We start from the raw sequence: 21,878 nt of genomic DNA on the forward strand, positions 1-21,878 counted from the left end.
CTGGTAATTCTGCGTGAATTATTGGCTCCGGGAATCATGCACGAGTTCTGCATGAATTTTTCTCCGTAGGCATGAAAAACTGCAACTTTTGTTAATCCAAATCCCATTCAATTTAAATATATTTTTTAAATGGCTTGAGGAAAGTTTTTCACCATTTAACTTTTATTCTTATCGAGAAGGAAATGAAAACTGCATGGAAAATAAAACAGAATTATCTCAGTCGGTTTAGTTTGCTTTGTTAGTGTCCTTTGCAGAGCAATCTATCTGGCAGATGGAAGAATATTGCAAGATATCTTAAAGTTAAATTAGTTAAATTTGAATTTGAAATTTTATCATAGATTAATATATCCCGTAACGTTTGTGACTTGTGTTTGTACATGGTTTTAGAGTCTGGGTATGTGAAATGGTAAATGTAAACTCCGCATCTTAAATTAAATATTTTAAATCTTGTATGTGCCATTTAATTGAATTAGAATTAGAATTTTTGGATACATTTGAATCGCAAAAATCGTTTATATTGTAAATATGTGTGTTTGAATTTTTGGAAAGTTCGCCTTGAGAACCGTGAATTTTATTGTGGTCTTAGAGTTGTCCCCCTTTTTCCATACTGATCCGTTGGTGGATGGGACGAGGCATGGAAGCAGTCACTGAAAGGGATAATGTTGTTGTTGGTGTGGGTGGCAACAGTGAAGCCCAGGTTGGGTGGGGGAGCAGTAGTCGTTGATCCCGAGGTTAAGAGCTATGATGCTGTTTGTGGTGTGCCAGGTTCTTTTGGGGTGGTAGGTAGATTTGCCAGTGTCATCTGGATCTGGAGGCGAGTGCACATAAAAGTGTTTGGCTGTTCTATTTTTTACAGGAAAAAAGTAAATTCCAATAACCACTTTGGTGCAGGAGGAAAAATTGGTGAAACCACCATGGCAGGGAATGTGTTAACCAGTTGCCAGCCAAACATACATTTTTAAACAATTTTTACGTGTTTTGTATCTTTTTACCCATGAAACTAGCTCCTAACTACATGATGTTCTGCAAGGCTTGAGGTTAGGTACATGTCAATATTTGTATATTAATAATGTAGAGACGTGGCGTGAGATTTCATTGCATCTTACCCATGACATCCACATAAAACACCCATGTCCAGGTTGACTCGAAGCCAGGAACCTCATGGTAAGAATGAAGCCCCATTGAGCTGCGTCCTTTGTTGAAGTGGTGCCATACTCTTTCAGGGTAAATACGAAGAAGCACTGGAAGTTGTGGACAGCCATCTGGGGGAGAAGCTGGTTTCCTGTCTGTTGGTGTCCTTGAAGAAAGCCAATTTGTTGATGAAGTTGAGTAGGTGGAGGGAGACCAATAAGATCTATAAACAGTTGCTCAGGGAAAAGTAAGTATTGCCTGCATATTGTTAGTTTTACGATTCAAAATTTTTGTGATAAATATCTTGATGCCATGAACTGGTATTGTAGAAATTCAATAAATACTGCCAACATTCATTTAATTTATTTATCTCATCAAATAATACATGAGTTTATAACGGTACTAGAATTCGTACCATTATAGACAAATAATGTAAAATGCTTGACACTCTTATTTGAGGTGATCTTATTCTTCTAAAGAAATTAAAATAGTAAATTATAATTTTTTTTACATTGTGGACTAGGAGTACACTTCTGATCTTCAAGTGTTTATTACTATATGTAAGATTGGCAATGTATTTTTGGTCAAATTGGTTCATCCATGTACTTACGGTAAGCTTGCAATATTCATAAAAACGTGTATAAGTTGGGGTTTACTAGGTTTTCATGCTTATGTGGTTACACACACGCATTTCGTATGATTTGAGACAGTGTTCTAGCAAAATGAAGTTGTTTTAAACTCAACAATGTGTCAAAAATTACGATTTGATGAAAGAAGCGCCATATGTAGTAATCCTGAGTAGGAAAAGTTGATCATTATTGCCAACTCTTATAGAGGGAGAATTTTATCTCACATTGGAAAATCCCTTTTTCCCACAAAAGATGAGAAACTTTAAGCTAACATTTATAACTTAAAAGTAATAATACAAGCAGTTTAATAAGTTATAAGGTAATTTATTATCCAAAAAATATCTTACAACAAAATTCAGATCATTAATAAATACATAATAAGATTTCTTTCATGTAAAATGTTTAGTAGTTTGTATTCTGTGAAGATGGTGAAAAGTGTAAGGATTGAGATAGACTGCATCTTTCGTTAAGATGGAAGCACATGGAATGTGACAAAAATTTTGGGTGCAGATAAAGTCTGAAAACATCTCATTGAAAACTGGATGAAATTGTACAATGTTATGTCTTATTAAATCTGCATTGTCCATAATGGAATAAGGAAGACATAATTCCCGAATTGGTAAAACGGGAAGTGTATATTCTTAAATGTGAAAAAATGTGATTTGACGAGGATATAATCTGAACTTTGAGTGTTGGAAATACGTACAGATAAGTATATTTGGATTGACTTACAATTTTGAATACTTCAAGACTATGAAAATGTTTTTTGCAAATATTTAATCCATTTTCTGAACTTGGAAAACTAAAATATTCCACTGGATTCATCCAGCACTTCAAGTAATAAATCTTGAACTTGGATTTGATCGAAATGTATTTTATACATCTGCGATGTAATTTTGAGAATGTATATTTATCTTTCTTTGCATCGATACTTGTAATATTTATACTGACAAAGCTTGTGTGTAAAAATAATGATATGTGAAGCAACTGACAACATCTCCAAGAGGGATGAGCATTCTTGTAATTGTTCATTTTTTCTATAAGATCGTAAATAATATAACTCAGATTTTAAAGTTGAAAATTGTTTTTCCTATGAATTACATCTAAACATGAGCAGACAGCACGCGCTGCAATTTTACTTTATTTTACTTTATTCTCATGTAAGAAAGGGATAAAGGTATAGTCAATTTTGCATGTGGATTTTGTAAAGTTGTTACCTTCTGAGTTGTCGAAGGTTGATTAGAATGTGACGTTAGTAGCACTTGTTAATTTATGGTATATGTGATTATGAAATTTTCATGCATTATAGTTGAGGGTAGTGCATTCTTATGTATTCTATTAAATCACACAGTTGCATGACCACTATATCTGCTACACGTCTATGCATTCGTCCGACGATCATATTAGATAATTGAGACTCATATTGGGTCACATGTGTTTCACTGGGTAATACAGTTGAGACATCAGTAGAGTTTCCATAGTACTAGAATATTGTGACTCAGATAGTCCATGATATCGTCTTAATATCTAGATTATGAGACTCATGTGCATCTACCGTTGGTAAGTGCACGATGATGATGTTTAATATATCATCGTAATATATTAGATTTATGAGACTCAGTATGTCTCAACATGTTGATATATCGTAATAGGTTCACTAATATTAAAGTTAAAGATCAGTGTTTTCGGAGACGCCAAATTAAAAATTGCTGAAAGTAGCACTGCAGTATTTTAATGAACATGTTTCAAAAATGTAATATCATCCAATTTATACATTTGCAATAGAGGATGACTTCATTGTATGTGGATTGGTAGAATGCACACATACACAATCTCCTCCTTACAGGAGAGGAGGGTAAAGGGATGCCTGAAGGATTCAAATTCTTTGGTACAAAATTTTTCTAATTGTGCATTTAACTTCAGGAAAAGTTCTTTTTAAACATGATAGTGCAATCCCACAGATACCAGTGCTTGAAAATTGTAACTATTAAAAGTTGTTCAAGATATGTTGGCAAGAGCAATGCGGAACTTTGAGGAGAGGCTCCAGATGTGTGCACAGCAACAATGGCATCATCTTTCCGACATCATCTTCCATACTTAAATCATCACTGTATACTTATCCAAACTGCAATTCTTACCGATGGTTTTGGTTCTAATAAAAAAGTTTGTATCTTGAAAATCAACGACGTTACACTTATTCCAAAAACATGTATTCTTTTGCACCACCTTGTATTGTAGGGTGGTTATTCCACTCCAATTATAAGCAACCAATTTACCAAAGTTTTGCTTCAAAATATTTAGGAATTACAACAGAATACAAAGAAGCCTGTTGTGTAATGACAAAATACAGTTCTTCACACAATATTTGTACAAATTGAATGAAAACTTTGGATTTTGCATAATTTGCAGGATAATTAAGTTTGTGCAATGGTAAATAATATCCAACTTCTCACCTCAGCCGTAATGGTCTGTTTTTTGCACATAAGAACCACATAATGTTTTTGTGTTAAATGGCAGTTTCTGAATTGAAGCTTTTGCTTCCAGCATGGACAGGTGGTCCTATTTCATGGACTACTTGACAGCAGTGTTTAAGTTATACGACTCAAATGACGTGAAGGACGAGGCGAGCGAAGACCCATGGCAGAGGATAGACTGCACTCCAGGCATGGCAAAGGAATTCCTTGGATTGCTCCTGCAGGACAGCCAGTCAAAGTTCCGGCTGGAGCGAGCTCCTTACATTGCTCACCTGGAGCTCTACAGGAGGCTCCATGAGAGGAACGAGAACCCTGAGGAAGTAGTAGGTAGGTGCAGGGTCACCCACTGCGAACAGTCTTAGTTTCCTGTGAAAATGGAAGAATCTCTTCTTTCTTCATTTCTAGGGAGGGGGTATTACTCTTTGTTCAGGTCACAAGTTCAAATGTAAACAGTAGCAACAGGACAGATTAATATTTTACCGATTTGATACATCTAGTGCAAAGTTCTGCCATTTTGTTATAATTTTTATGGATGATCACCATGCCCTACTTTGTAAAAAAAAAAAAAAAATGTTGAAATATGCAACTTGATTTGCATTGCAGCCACCTGGAAGAAATATTTATTTAGAAGGTCAATGATCCATTCGAGTTTTTCGAGGACCATTTGGAGTTTTGTATCGGATCTGTAGAATATTGCCTTTCGGTATTGATAATTTTATGTCTGAACTTTATCGGTATTGGCCAAAATTTCATATCGGCCTATCCCCTAAATGTGTCTTCATTGCACAGTGCTATATGCACGAGAAAGTTCACCTTACCAAACATTAATTTCTAACTTTTTACTGTGCATCAGGTCATACTGGAGATATTCAAAATATCTTTGAGGGGAGAGACGTAAATAAGATCTCAATTTTGTCTTTCCCTGCATTGAAGATTCATGCTTTGTGTGGGTTCCTTATTCTTTTGTCCTTTTGATGCTCAAATGTTGGTTAATTAACATATGTGTGTCTTTTGGGTGACTTCATGTTGTATTAAATATTTCCTCAGGTGATATCGTGGAGTTGCTGATGATGTACTTCAGAAACTTCTCGGAGAAGCCCTGCTGTTTTTCAGACCTCAAAATGTTCTTGCACCTTCTTCCTGAATGCAAAAGGAACACGTTTTTGGATCTAGCCAAGGATGTTGTTTCTCTTGAAGAAGGAGAATATCCAGAGTCTGTGAGTGTGCTTCTTGTTTCATTCTGTTTGTTTTGGATGAGGCTAAGTGAACTTTTGTCATCTACTCTCATCTTCTTTTCTTTTCATTATTACATAGAAAAAGCAAAATATTTCAGCAATAAGTGGTAGTTGAGGAATAATAAGTTACATATAATAATTTTTGGAGGGTAAATAATTGAAATTTCAATATGCATTTGTTAAAATAGTAACAATAAATATATCATTTTGTCATCTGTAGTTTCCAATAAATGACATGTTAATTGCTGCCATGTGGTGGTGATGACATTCGAAACCAACCATCCTCTAAAGGTTGAGTATAGCTTTTCTGCAAAAAAGTAGATAAAGGATTTTATTTCCTTGCATTTCACAATAGGTAAAGGTTAGGTATGTGCTATGAGAATGATTTTTTTTTTCCTTCACATATTAGTTATAGATTTTAAATCAAGGTTGAGATTTTAGACACCATAATGACATTTTATGTAATGCTTTGCTTCTGAAATTTTGATACTTTATTCATCATAAATGTGTGTTCCTATTCATACACTTCACGGTGCAACAGAATTTCACACTTGTTTTCAAACTTAATTTAAAATGACTGAAATGAAAGTGTTTGTACAAAGCTTTATTGTTTTTATCCTATTGTGCTACTTCCGAGTGTTAATTTGGAATGCTTTGACTTTAAATTTAAAGGTTTAATATGTTGCAAATAATTTAGACAATTATTTTGAAGGTGAAACACATGCAGCAGCACATAAACCTCACACAACTGAGTAGGTTTCTAGGAGTCCATAACAGCCTGTCTCCTGAGCAGAAGTTATTGTTGTCCAATCAGCTCCTGAGCCATTACGATGATGGCATTAAGTTTGGGTTGGATCTTTTACCCACGGATTATCAGTAAGTATGTTTCTTTCTATTTTGCTCTTTTAGAGTATTAATCAGCAAAGCTGGAAAAAAAAAATATTGCTCTGGGCCAGATGTGTCTAAGGCGAGGCGTTAATTTTTTCTTGACTCTGCTGTTTGGGCCCAACTAAAATAATGTAACATCATTTTAGTTAGGCCCAAACAGCACTGCAGAATGTACTAACCATGTCTATTTCAGGAAAATTCCATGAGAGTAGCAGCATATTTCAGTTTATTTAGCTATTGGTTGTTGAGGCGCAAGTATGTGCAAAATATTATACCACTTACATCAAGAATGCTTTACTAGTCTTAAATAGATTATCCTGGTCACATAACAGAATACACAAAACACATGCAAAGTTCATGACTTGATGCCTGCTGTCAGGGGAGATCGTGCGTGATAAACAAACAGCAAGACTTGAGACATATTTTCTGTTTTAAGGTTTACTTTTCATTGGTCCATGTAACCAAAGGGTGAAAATATAGAGAAAGGATTTTAGTGTAAGGGTAACTCTGTCAATGGACATAAAAGATATTGGTGAAAAACTAAATATGCTGACCAAGGCAGTAATTTATTTTATTAAAAAACATAAACTAACGTAACGTTTCAACCTTCTAGCAAGGTCTTCTTCAGACTCTGTATCAAGTACAAAAAGACTTTTTGTACTTGATACAGAGTCTGAAGAAGACCTTGCTAGAAGGTTGAAACGTTACGTTAGTTTATGTTTTTTAATAAAATAAATTACTGCCTTGGTCAGCATATTTAGTTTTTCATAATCATGGAAACAAGGCTTAATGGAGTTAAGATATTGGTGTCAAACTTTTCCATAGTTTTGCTATCTCCACCTGTTTTCTTGTTGAGCCAGTTGAATCCTGCACAGAACTTTGTTGTTTATAGTCAAATAAAACTCTTGTTTTTACATCTTGCAAAGCTTGTATATGGCTTAACTTAATGGCTTAACTTACTTACGTGAAATTTAGAAGATTTCACACTTCCGCATTGCACAATCCTATTAATTTCGAAGATCCACTGTCTTCATTCACCGGATTTTGAAGCGGAGATGGTAACGCGTCACTGCATTGTTTGTTCCCGGGCAGTACCTACCTCCGCTTCAAACGCCATACCCGTTTGTGAATGAAGACAGTGGATCTTCGAAATTAATAGGATTGAACCATTAAATTGTGCAATGCGGAAGTGCGAAATCTTCCAAATTTCACGTAAGTAATTTTAAACCACGTTTACCGCAACCATCATGAATTAATGGCTTAAGTAAGGTAGCATTAATTTAATACATCTGTTGTGTATTTGGTACACACGCAGACCGCACTCAAGGTGTCGAATAGATTATCAATGATAAGCACTCATAATTCAACAATATTTAATTGATCACAAAATTCCATTCAACAAACTATAATGAACTCCATTTATACAAGACAAAACACAATCTGTTTTTACGAACATTTTGACAACTTCAAAGGACTTATAAACCATACAGACTATTTACGCAATAAGCGTCACACATACGACATTCCCCCGCGTCGATGAAATTAATCCAATCTGTCAGGTGGTTTTCTTTGCCTCTGACTTCTCCTTAACACTCTTGACTCTGCTGCTTCACGTTTATCTAAATCTATGTTACCTCTTGCAGCTTCTTCCACCACTTCATGATTGTCTCCTCTCTCGTAATCCTTAAACGTATCATTCGCATCTAAATATCTTCCTTCGTGGACTTCTGAAGATGCGTCATTATTCTTATCGCCTGTTTCATCACTATCATGATGATATCCTCTATCATTTTCTCTCACATTTCTCCATTTTATCTGGTTCCCATGCACTAACTTAACATCTTTACCAACTTTAATATACCAAGTATATGTCCCTGCTCTCCGGACAACTTCACCTTGAACATAGGATGCACCACTGGAATCTCGGTTGGCAAGTTTCACCCAAACTTTGACACCTACTCTGGTATCCTCGCGTTTGCTTTTATCAGGAATATCCTGCAACCGACCTATATCATCTTTCGGTCTTGGCTCAAATGCATACATCATTTCAGCAGGAGATTTCAAATTAACGGTGTTTGGAGCCATTCGGACACAATGTAGCACATCCAGCAAAGCATTATTTAAATCAAAATGCTTGTCCTCTTTTCTAGTTTCGTACAATTTACATCTCAGAGCACTTTTTATAATTTGTACGTGTCTCTCAGCTTGTCCATTACTAGCCGGATGATAAGCTGGTGAATGCATCAAAGCAATCCCTTGATCTTCACAATATTTCTTGAATTCTGCAGATTGGAAGGGAGGACCATTATCCGTAACTAAGGTGTATGGCTGATTATACCTTGAACTTAGTCTTGACATAAATCCTTTTACATCCCTGAATGATGTAGAAGATACAACTTCACATTCTGGCCATTTTGTAAATGCATCAACAACGAGAAGCAACACTTTTCCTTGAAAATAGAAAAAATCCATGTGTGCTCTCTCCCATGGCTTAGTTACTTCCTTCCAATCATTGTATTCTTTCTTTTTGGTATCAGGTTTGTCAAATCCTGGCACGTACGACATGATGCCTACAGCAACGATTAAATCCAATTAATCATAGACGAAACTCACCTAAATCTGCACTACGCCGTTAAATATTTTCCTCGTCGCCATTTAATACATCTGACTTCTCCTTAACACTCTTGACTCTGCTGCTTCACGTTTATCTAAATCTATGTTACCTCTTGCAGCTTCTTCCACCACTTCATGATTGTCTCCTCTCTCGTAATCCTTAAACGTATCATTCGCATCTAAATATCTTCCAGATGAAGGAACCATTAACTCTTATTTGGAAAGATATGATAATTATTGCCGAGTTTTCAACATATCTGAGGAAAGCAAAGTTCCTAGATTCATATCTGTAATTGGCGCCAAACCTTATGAAGTGTTACGCGAGTTGTTCTCTCCAATATTACCAGAGAAGAAATCGTTCAAAGAAATTTCTGATAGGCTCATTTCTTATTACAATTCAAGTAGTAATTTTATAGTGCAACGCCTAAAGTTAAGAAAATGTACGCAATTGGATGTGGAGAAGGTTGAAGATTTTACAAGAAGGCTCCGAAAGATAGGTGAAGCATGTGGATATGGTGAGTTTTTACCTATTGCATTGTTTGACACGTTCGTGAGCGGTTTAAGGTCTGACGTTATTAGGAAGAAAATAATAGCAGAAAATATCATGGAATTCCAGAAAGCTTTTGAGTTAGCTAGACAAATGGAAAAACTCGTAAAAGGCACAATGAATAATATTAAGTGCAAGGGCAATGACAGAAGATTTCATGAAGCGAATAACGTTTCACGTAAAAATGAGATTGATTCCAAATTTAGCAATCAGCAAAGTAATCTTCATGGTCAAGGTAATAATTCAAAATCATATAAATCAAAGTCCAAAGTGCAAGGGCATTATGAAGGAAGTTTTTGTTCGTTTTGTGGGAAGCAAGGACATAATTATTTGAAATGTTATAAAAGGATTAACATTGAACGCAGAAAATCCACAAATTATGAACTCAATAACAAATTTGTTGCTCATACAACTGAGTTAGAATCCGCACCTAACTCTGAAGCTAGTCCAACAAACACAGCTGCAACTCAAGATTTATTTATTGCCACTATTTTTACGCATTCTAATGATACTCAAATCAACTTTAATAGTAAAGTTGATAAAGAAGAAATCGTGGATCATGCATCCAAACTTCAATCATCACAACATGTGGTCAACGATTCGGAAAATGATATAAAAGTGTGTACAAGGGAACTAGATTCCAACATTAACCAGCGTACATATTTAATAGATATTAATGTACATGGTCATGAAGCCAAGTTTGAGATTGACACTGGATCCTATGCATCTGTAGCTAGTAAAGATTTTTATCAAAAGTTTTTGCATAATGTACAAATGTCTGAACCTAACTCTACATTGAAAGGTGCTGATAATAATTAGGGAAAGGAACTTTAGGTAAATAAATGTTTTTTCTGCGATAAGATAGAGACCCTCATTTTTGCCAAAATTCTGATCATAGCCTTATATGTCAACACAGCAATTTTTATTTTACATAAAAACACATATTTTCCAGTTTTCCGTATGTAAATACATATTTTGCGAATTTTCATTATAAATACATAAAATCGCTCATTGACTTCATCTACCTCGAAATCCTCGAAGGAAAAATGTTTATTCTCCGCACCTCCTTCATATCGAGAGTGCTAGGTTTGTTTAGTCTTTGAACACCCTCGCTGGCAGACTTCTGGCACCTCGCCTACGATCCTATTGGGAGAAAATAGCTGTAAGTAGCTGGGGCTGGCTACACGTAACGATAGCAAGGCTTTTTAATGAAGCAATGCAGCTATTGTGGCCGGAAGGCATAACATTTGACAATGTTCTTCTCTTGACAGATGCTGCAGCTTACATGCAATAGGCCTTGCCGTTAGCTACCCCAAAATGGTGCACGTTAAATGTGTGGCTCATGCGTTGCATAGAATATGTGAAAAGATAAGAGCTCTTTATCCCAATGTCGATAAACTGGTTTCAAATGGGAAGAAAGTTTTTATCAAGTCGCCTAGAAGAATGGACATTTTTAAACAAAAATATCCTGAGGTTCCCCTCCCCCCTACACCTGTAGTTACGCGATGGGGCACTTGGTTGGATGCAGATGTTATGCCCAGAACTTTGAAAAAATCGTATCTGTTGTAAATGATCTCGACAAAGAAGAATTCTGCAAGAACTGTTGATGGAGCCCTCCTTAAAAGTCGAATTGGCATACATCTCAACAAACCTGTCCATTCTCTCTAATTCCATATGAAAGCTTGAATCGTCCGTGAACACTTTGGCAGCTTCCATTGGTGAAGTCCGTATAGTAGAAACGAAACTGCAAGAACTCACCGGATCTAAATGTCTAAATGTACAGAATTTTTTGGGAAAAACCAAGGTTTTCAAACTTTGTGCCAAATTGCACGTGTTTTGGAAAGTGAAGTAGAGGAAGAGGAAGCTTTGGAAAACTTCAGCGTTAGTGACATTTCGTGCTTCAAATATGCAAGAATTGTTTCTTGTGACGTGGAGCGATCTTTCTCACAATATAAGATGCTTTGTAGAGATAATCGTCACAGATTTACAATGGAGAATTTGGAAAAAACTATGGTGATCCACTGCAACTCTTCCAAAAAATAGCTCGCTAAGAGGTAATCATTTAGAAACTAATTTCAGGTGTTTAAAATGCATGTTAGTTTGTTTTTGTTACCAAATGTTTTTATTTTTGTCACATATTTTCCTGTTTTTATCACATATTTTCAACATTTATGACACATAAAAAATAAATATTTCTGACTTTTTTAGCACATAAAGTTCCGTTCCCTAATAATAATGTAATACCTTTACTGGGAAAAGTTAATGTGAATGTTGCGTGGATAAATCAGTTCTATTGTCTAGATTTGTACATAATTAACTGTCATTTAGAATATCCGCTTTTAGGAAGAAGTTGGATTCAAATTATGATACCCAAGTTACATTGTGAGTTGACTGAAATTTGTGCAAGGGGAACTTGTTCTCCGCAATCTGATATTATTGCACACAATGTCACAGGAAATAATGCAATGAACTCTGATGTTCGTAATGTCAAGCATATATTAAATAAATGTGACAATTGTATAAAAATTAATAATGTACAAGGGATCGTTGATATTATAAAGGAAGAATTTCATTCTACATTTGATGGCGATTTAAGCTTGCCTATAAAAGATTTTAGAGCTGATATTCCATTAAAACATGACGCAACTCCAATTTTTAAGAGATTTTACAATGTACCTTATGGAATTAAAGATAAAGTAAAATCAGAATTGGATAAATTGGTAGAAAATGGCATTTATGAAAAAGTCAGTACTAGTGAATGGGCCAGTCCGATGGTTGTCATTAAAAAGAAAAATGGAGATTTACGCATTTGTTGCAATCTAAAAAGTACATTGAACAAATATGTAGAAAATGCTTCTTATCCCCTACCACTGTTAGAGGATATTTTCCAGAAAGTTAGAGGAAATGCCGTATTTGTTAGTTTGGATTTGCAAAAAGCTTATTGGCAAATAGCTTTGAGTGAAAAAGCAAAAAGGTTGCTTGTAATGAACACGCCATGGGGATTATTACAACACACAAGATTACCGTTTGGAGTTAAAATTTCGTCTCAAATATTTCAGAGAGTAATTGAACAGATATTGCAAGGTCTGCATTATGTATTTCCATATCAAGACGATATTCTAATTTGTGGATCTGGACTGAATGAAACGGTTAGCAGATGTATTGAGGTCATGCACAGGTTAGCACAATATAATGTGAAGGTTAATTTGGAAAAGTGCAAGTTCTTTAAATCATCCATTCAATACTTAGGATATGAACTCTCTGCGGAAGGAATTAAACCATGCCAGTGCAAGATTGAAGCATTGCTTAATTGTCCACGTCCGCATGACGTGAAGGAATTGAAGTCGTTTTTGGGAGGCATGAATTTTTTTCGAAGGTGCATTCCAAATATGACTATACTGATTCCAGCCTTGTACAATTTATTAAAGAAAAATGTGAATTGGAATTGGAGTGATGACTGTGAAAGTCAGTTCAAAAAGGTTAAAGAAGCACTGCAGTCATCCGAAACTTTAACTCCGTTTGATCCTAGCAAGGATACAGTAATCACATGTGACGCTTCGAGCTATGGACTAGGAGCTCAGATGTGCCATAGAATTAATGGGGAATTGAAAACAATAGAATGTGCATCTACTACTCTTTCGCAACATGAAATGGCTTATCCTCATCATGAAAAGGAAGCTCTTTCAATTATATTTGTCGTGAAGAGATTTAGAAAATATATTTATGGAAAGCAATTTCAAACTGATTCACTACCCGCAAAACAACTACTTCAATATGGAAAGGCTATACCCATTATGGCTTCATCCAGGATTCAACGTTGGTGTTTGTTCTTGGCTAATTATGAATATGAAATTGTGTACAAGAAGAATGTTGAAGTAGCGGATCTGTAATATATTAGTACACAAGCAGTTCTTTGAAATGCAAAATGAATTCCTGTTCTGCCAGATTCAACAGTTCTTTAATTCAAAGACATTATACAATTATATTTTGTTATTTAATTGTGAGCATAATCTGAAAAGAATGTCGTATGTGTGACGCTTATTGCGTAAATAGTCTGTATGGTTTATAAGTCCTTTGAAGTTGTCAAAATGTACGTAAAAACAGATTGTGTTTTGTCTTGTATAAATGGAGTTCATTATAGTTTGTTGAATGGAATTTTGTGATTAATTAAATAATGTTGATTTATGCGTGCATATCATTTATAATGTATTCGACACCTTGTGTGAGATCTGCGTGTGTTTCAAATACACAACAGATGTCCTCCCTTCCAATCTGCAGAATTTTGGTTTTATGTCTTTACTTCTTTTAACCATAATCACTCAAATTCAAGAAATATTGTGAAAAGAATGAAGAAAATTCTGTTGTGCTACTCTGTTCAATTTTGATGTTATTTTGTTTGTTATTCGTTACTATAGTGACTGTAGAAATTGGTTAATATACTAATTTTGTTAAGTAACATTTGAAAAGTTAATTTTATTTAAAATATTGCAACAAACTGCTCCACACCGGGGACAGTTGCAACGGACTGTTTGCGAATCTTCTGAGCTCCTACCCTGATCATCTTCGTGCTGTGAAAGAAGCAAATGGCAGACATACTAACTTTTAATTTTGTTTTTGTGGCCGCAGTTGTCGTGGGGAGCATTTGGTGTTTCCGTGATTTTTTGATCGTTGTTGCTTTTTACTGTGGACCCCTGGCAAGGGGTTATTTCCCACCCTGTATTTGTCTTGTGTAGTATCGGTGGTGTGTATGTATGTGTCTTGTGTTGTAGTTGTGCTGTCTAGTATGTTTGTGTAGTAGTTGTGCTGTCTAGTAGGTTTGTTGTGCGTAGTAGTTGTGCTGTCTAATTTGTTTGTGTTTGTCTTGTGTAGTAGTTGTGATGTGTTTGTGTTTATAGTGTGTTATAGTTGTGAAGTGTTTGTGTGTGTCTTGTGTAGTAATTGTGCTGTCTAATGTGTTTCTGTTTGTCTTGTGTAGTAGTTCCTCCATTCATATTGGGGGTTAGGCGTAGAGCTGACAACTCTGCACTGTAAAAAGCCATGTCAAGAATCAGCAATATAAGGCCATGGATGTTCCCAAGGTAAAATATTCCGGAGGTAAAATATTCCGGAGGTAAAATAGTCCCCCGTTCGGATCTCCGGGTGGGGACTACTTTGGGAGGTCCCTGGACTAAGGATAAGATTTACGTTAGGAATAAGAAAAATATTAAATTAGGCACCTGGAATGTTCTGAGCCTTTACCGGCCTGGGGCATTTCAGTGTACAGTTAATGAGATAGTCAAGTATAAATTAGATGTAGTAGCTGTCCAGGAAGTTAGGTGGCCAGGAGAAGGGAATTGTAAAACTAAAAATTTTACTTTTTTCTATGGTGGTACTGAAAATCATAATTTTGGAACAGGCTTTTTCATAAATAATAGAATTATCTCGGCTCTTAAAACAATATAATTTATTAATGATAGGATATCATATGCAGTTTTACAGGGTAGGTGGTGTAAAATTATTTTAATAAACATACATGCACCAACGGAAGATAAAGATGATAATACTAAAGATGATTTTTATACAGAGTTAGAACAGGTCTTTGATAAATTTTCTCAGTATGATATGAAAATTCTGTTAGGTGACTGTAATGCACAGATTGGGAAAGAAGAGACATTTAAACCCACGATTGGTAAAGAAAGTCTTCATGAATTAAGTAATGATAATGGTATAAGATTGATTACTTTTGCAACCTCAAAGAATTTAATTGTGAAAAGTACCACTTTTAAACATAAAGATATCCATAAATATACCTGGTCTTCTCCAGATGGTAAAACTCATAATCAGATAGATCATATTCTCATTGATAAGAGAAGGCATACTAGTATAATTGACGTTTGTACACATAGAGGTGCTGACTGTGCCAGTGACCATTATTTAGTAATTGCTAAATTAAGAGAAAGACTCTCAGTGATAAATCATAAGCAACAAAATCTAAAAGTTCTAAAATTTGATACAGGTGTACAGTTGATACTGATGAAAGAATTAAGAAAGATTACCAAATTAAACTGTCAAATAGATTTGATGTTTTGCAGGATTTAAATGATGCTGAAAATATAAATGAAACAGACGTAAATAAGAATTGGGAGCACATACGTAATGCAATAGAATCAGCAGCTAAAGAAAGTATAGGATACCATAAACCGAGAAAAAGTAAGCCATGGTTTGATAATGAATGTCATAATCTAATAGAAATAAGAAATCAGGCTAGACTTAGGTGGTTAAATAACTCTGATGATACAAATCTAAACAATTATAATAGAATAAATCGAGAAGTTAACCGCACGTTTAGAAGTAAAAAAAGAGATTACTTGAAAAGCAAAATTAACGAAATTGAAACAAACAGCAAAAATAAAAATATCATCAGAGATTTATATAAAGGTGTAAATGAGTTTAGAAAGGGGTGGCAACCTAAAGTAAACTTGATAGAAGATAAAGACGGTGATTTTCTAGCTGACCCAAGCGATATTCTAAATAGATGGAAGAACTACTTTAATGACCTTTTAAATGTCCATGTAGGAGATAAATCAGAAGTAAATGAAGTCCACACAGCAGAACCTTTAGTTCCAGAACCTAACTTGACTGAAGTTAAAGATGCTATTAAAAGGCTAAAGAATAACAAAGCACCTGGCATTGATTTAATACCAGCTGAGTTAATTAAATATGGTGGAAATTCGTTAATTTGTCAAATTCATAAATTAATTTGTTTAATATGGAATAAAGAAGAAATCCCTCAACAGTGGAAAGAATCCATAATTGTTCCTGTGTTTAAAAAAGGTGATAAAATGAACTGCAATAATTACCGTGGAATTTCTCTACTCTCAACAACATATAAAATATTAGCTAACATTCTTTTAACAAGACTAACCCCATATGCTAATGAAATTATAGGTGATTATCAATGTGGATTTAAACGCAACAGATCAACTACAGATCAAATTTTTCACATCAGACAGACACTTGAAAAAAAGTGGGAATATAATCAAAATGTCCATCAGCTATTCATTGATTTCAAAAAAGCATATGATTCGGTCAAAAGAGATAAATTATATAATATATTAGTAGAGTTTGGAATACCTAAGAAGCTTGTTAGTATGATAAAAATATGCACCAGTGAAACAGAAAGTAAAATTCGTGTGGGTATTAATATGTCTGACAAATTTACAATTCATGATGGGTTAAAACAAGGAGATGCATTATCTCCATTGCTCTTTAATTTTGCCTTAGAATATGCTGTTAGGAAGGTAAACGAAACTAAAGAAGGACTAAAATTAAATGGTGTGACTCAGTTGTTAGCTTATGCAGATGATGTAGACTTACTGGGGGATGATGTGAATACAATTAAGAATAATGCTAAAATATTTTTCAAAACTGCTAAAGAGATAGGTTTGGAAGTTAACAAAGAGAAAACTAAATATATGCTTACAGGCCGAAACCAAGTGTTAGGTAATAATCAAAATCTAATTATTGATAACAACTCGTTTGAAACAGTTTCCAAATTCAAATACTTAGGAGTAATATTAACAAATGAAAATTATATTAAAGAGGAAATAAAAAGTAGGCTTAATTCAGGAAATGCATGTTACTTCTCTCTTCATAAACTTTTGTCTTCTCGTTTAATATCTAAGAATCTAAAAGTTAAAATATACAAAACAGTAATCTTGCCTGTAGTATTATATGGGTGTGAAACTTGGTCTCTTACATTGAAAGAGGAACATAAATTGAGAGTATTTGAAAATAGGATCCTTAGGAAAATATTTGGACCTAAAAGGGATGAGGAGACAGGTGAGTGGAGAAGGTTACATAATTTAGAACTACATAATTTGTATTCATGTCCAGACATTATTAGAATAATTAAATCAAGAAGACTTAGGTGGGCAGGCCATGTGGCACGAATGGGAGAGGAAAGAGGAGTTTTCAGGATTCTTGTTGGGAAACCTGATGGTAAAAGACCAGTTGGAAGGCCAAGACGAAGATGGAGGGACAACGTTGAGATGGACCTAAAGGAAATCGGTAGGGATGGAAAAGAGTATATCGATCTTACTCAGGATAGGGACAGATGGAAGGCCTGTGTTGCTGCAGCCATGAACCTTCGGGTTTAAGAAAGCTAGAGAGTGAGTGAGTGAGTGAGTAAGGTAGCATTTGATACCCATTACAAATTACCCTGGCACTATTAGAGCTACAAAAATGAAATGTTGTTGTACTGTGAAACTTATAAATACCACCTTATCTGCTTGCCCATGCGAGTCCATTTTGCCAGCTAAGATGATGTATGCGGGTGCATCTCAAGTTAAACATGGTATAAAAGTATCTGTAGCAATTATATTGAAAAGGATGTTTTTCATATTCCTGTGACCTTTTTTATATTCGGTTGATGCATAAGTTTGTAGCTTTTTTTTCACCGTGGCAAAAGTATTTTTATTTGATACTAATTTGAGATGAACAAAAGACATAAATTAGTCAGTAACATATTTTCCTTCATTGTCTATGGCTGTCTACCAACGCTGGAGCAGTTTTTCAATTCAACTCCTGAAGAAATTAGCTTATTTTGGGTTAAAAGCATCGTCAAACCAAATTTCAAGAGCATTTTCGTCACCAAAGGAGCTTCCTTGAAGATTGATGGATTAAGAGCTGAAAAGGTAGCAATCTGAGGGTGCAAGATCGGGGGAGTAAGGAGGATGTGTAATAACTACCCAACCAAGCTCGTGGATAGCAGATTTTGTCATGTTAGCGGAGTGTGGGGTGTCACAGCACTTAATTCTGTCTGCCTGGCCTACTCATTCATTTGGTTGTTTCATTTAAAGCATGCAGTATCCTGAACCTTATCCATGGAATGCAAATGTCTCACGATGGTTGAATGGTCACAGTTCATCACATTTGCTAATTCTCGAGTCAACTGATGTGGATCCTCATGGATTAAAGCATTTAAACTGTGTTCATTAAAGCCTGATGGTCTTCTTGAATGTGCAGAAAGGCTTAAGTCAAAAATGTCCTCTTTGTAATGACAAAACCATTTTCTTGCCCTGCTTTCCCCATTGACATTCTCCCTGTACAAGGGACAAATGTTTCGAGCCGCCTCTGCTGCCTTTGCCCCTATGTTAAACTCAGGCGGACAGAAGAATATGTTGGAAATGTTTTTTCCCCCCACTGGACACTTATTGTTCTGTAGTCCCTCTCCAAATTGGTAAAATTCAATGCTTATTCACAAGCACAATACTATCCCACTCCAATTGATTAACATTAAATGATAAACAAACTCCTAACACCGCAGTGTTGCCATACCAAACACAATCACTACAAACTTATGAACCAACCTAATAGTTATTTGCTGATAAAATAAATTTTATTTTAATAGTTTTGGCTTGAGAAAGTTCTGGCAAACTATTTCTTTTAAAAAAAATAGTGTTATTTGGTAATATGCAAACATTTAAGAATAACAGAAATTAATTTTGTTCCTTTATTAAGGAGATATCACACCAATGTGACATTGTGACACATGTCAATTGACTGCACACTTGTGCAGTGTGAAATCTTGCTATTGGTTGTTTTTTTTTCCTCGAGATGTTTCTTGTGTCACTTGTCATTTTCGTGTGATAGCTCCTTAACATGTATTTACCTTGCAGATTGCAATGATACAATAGAAGGATAATATTTATTTTCTAGTATATTCAACTGTTTATAGTTTTATACTATTTATATAGGATGTCTACCAAATAACAAATCCTAAATTCTTGACTTTTCTTGACCTTTCTTTCCCTTTTTTTAATCATCCTGTACCTAGGTATAGTTGGAAATTAAGAGAAAATATATTTTTATTCAATGAAAGACCCCTACCACAAGCCTGGTTAAGATGAAAACTGAAGCTGTACTTTGACAAGAGTTGCTTTAACCCTCCATAACCCGCACGGCGTCACTGAGTGCCGCCTATTTAAAAGTTTTGAATTATTTTCCTTACCAGCACAACGATGGTCCAGGGTGCACTAGGTAATGTATCTACACTATTCCGACGAACAGAGGTGTTTGCATCTTTTGTCTAGTGTTCTTTCAGTTGCTTACTCGCCTCTGAAGTGACCGGTCCTCCTTAGGCGGCACTCGGTACCACACGGAGGAAGGTTTCCTACCTTAAGTAATAGTTTTAGTACACCAGCTATGAACTTAACGGCAAATTAGAAGAATAAAACTATAATACATTGTTTGGAATGCAAATTATTTGTATGCAGAAACTATTTCAGTATCCATACGAAATGTCAGGTTTGGCAGGGTTCCCACACACCTGGAAAAACCTGGAAATCTGAGGGAGTTTGAAAAAAGTAAAATTCTCAGGGAAAATCACCTAATTGATCAAGGAGTCACATTGAAGTACATCTGAAAGACTATAATATGCTCCTACCTGTTGATTTTCTTCACACAAGCTGCTTGAAGACATAGGCTTCTAACATATGTTTATTTTCCATTACAGATTAATTGATATTGTGTCCATTTGTAAATTTCTGTTTCTCAAAAGTGTGAAAATATTTGTTCTATGTTTGGAATGTTGTTTTGTGCATTGCAATACAGTTGGAAAAGGTGTCAACTCAGACAAATATCTGTAACCGTAGTCCTCAATTCTGTGTGCACAGTTTGATTTCAGAAAGTTAACTGATAAGAAGTATTTCCCAGTACTGATAAACAACTAAAATAAAATTGACTGATTCTGATAACTGAGCCAATGCAAAATTGCAAATGATTCTTGCAGAACATTCATTCACCTTCTCAGTTAATGTATGTAACCAAGTGATTCAATATAATTTACTTTAATAATGAATTGCTTATTTAGACATTTACTTCACATCACCATGACATACAAATTGTGTTCTTTTACACATAAAAGTAATAAAAAATGTCTAAAATTAACAGTAATCTTACTGACACACAGATATACCCATACCAATAGAGTAACAATTAGTTTGTAGGTAGTCACGTAGGTATCAAGGGAACAAAGGAGCCTATGCTAATGCTGATGCAAGTGGCAGGCATCCTTCTCGTCCACCCAATTCTTGTTCTCTTCTCTCGCTGAGAATAAGTCATCTTAACTCTGCTTCGAATCTGACAGCCATCTCACTCGTTGCCATTTGCTGCAAGGGCTGGACCCTCTGCTGTGCCGTACCTGTAATGTTGTATTAAGTGTTTGGCACATTCTTCTCGCATGTGCTGATTTTAATATCCTCTGACAAAGTTTTAATCTTCCCAACGATTTATCATCCATCCATGTTGGGAGATGATGACAGTGTTTTATCTTTTTTGAGAAGAACTGGCCTTTTACACTGTTTCTAAGGAAGTTTTTAGACTATCCTTGCCTTTTTTAAATTTTGTGTTTGTCCCTTGACAACTTGCATCTGTAACCTTTCTTTACACCCCTTTCTTAAGGCGAGGAGGGACAATTTCCCCTTGGTCTTTCTCGCTGGGGCAGCTGCTGATCACTGTTGCCAACTTCGCTCTTTTGGAGCCAAATCTGGCTCTTTCGTACACTCGTTTGATTGTGAACTGTGGCACCCGCCCTCTGCCCCACCATGATGCCACCACTGGCTCCGGCCCAAAAATACCAACTTTTGCCATGAGTGTACATTTTGCACGTGACGTGATATTCGTATAGCTATAGGCTGCGTCACCCAACTTTTGTTTCCTCCCCATGTATTTTTATATATAGCGCTGTGGCTAAGATGAAGATGACAATTTTGTTATCCGGGAACCCTTTATTTTCGATTTTATATTAACATCATTGGATTATTGAGATGGGTGATGCCGCCAAATCTAGGCGGTGAAAACTAAGAAAGAATAAATTGCCATCACTTTAAAGCTAACGGTAATAGCAGCACCCCTACCCCTCTGACAACTAAAATTACCCTAGTAGGCACTTTATGCAGCCTTCGTTAATCTAGCTCCTTGAAAGTCCTCTTTAGCTATATTAATGGTGAAATTTAGCTCTATTATGCACATCAGGTTTGGCAACACTGCCAGGATGGCGGTAGGACGCAAGGAGAAATGCACTAGGCTTATGGGACCATTATTTTATTCGTTCTCTCGGGAATATCAAACATCCGATGACGTAGAAAAGTACATGGACGGAAAAAGGACACGTAGAACTATGTCATAGCAGTAGGAAAAGTCGAAACTCCCATTTGATGAGCCGTAACTTGAAGTTGAAGTTGATGTCCCATAAGGAATACATGGGATTCTGTAAATACTAATTCATCATATTTTTCAAAAATCGTATAAGGCTTAATAATCAACTTAGGAAACTGCTTCCACTTGCTACATGGGGAGAAATTCATACTCTTCATTTCTG

General features: G+C 35.4%; 1 protein-coding gene across 1 annotated transcript in view; it reads left to right on the forward strand.

The window, feature by feature from the left end:
• Positions 1 to 21,878, forward strand: part of psidin (phagocyte signaling impaired) — a 57,721-nt gene that overhangs the window by 7,200 nt on the left and 28,643 nt on the right. Inside the window, exons 6-9 of the mRNA XM_083128653.1 lie at positions 1,224 to 1,378; positions 4,305 to 4,561; positions 5,282 to 5,451; positions 6,182 to 6,345. Coding sequence (XP_082984779.1) covers positions 1,224 to 1,378; positions 4,305 to 4,561; positions 5,282 to 5,451; positions 6,182 to 6,345 — 746 coding nt within the window. The remainder of the gene's footprint in view (positions 1 to 1,223; positions 1,379 to 4,304; positions 4,562 to 5,281; positions 5,452 to 6,181; positions 6,346 to 21,878) is intronic.

The sequence above is a fragment of the Lepisma saccharinum genome, chromosome 9 (assembly GCF_977018435.1).
Source record: "Lepisma saccharinum chromosome 9, izLepSacc3.1, whole genome shotgun sequence".
Taxonomy (NCBI): Eukaryota; Metazoa; Arthropoda; class Insecta; order Zygentoma; family Lepismatidae; genus Lepisma; species Lepisma saccharinum.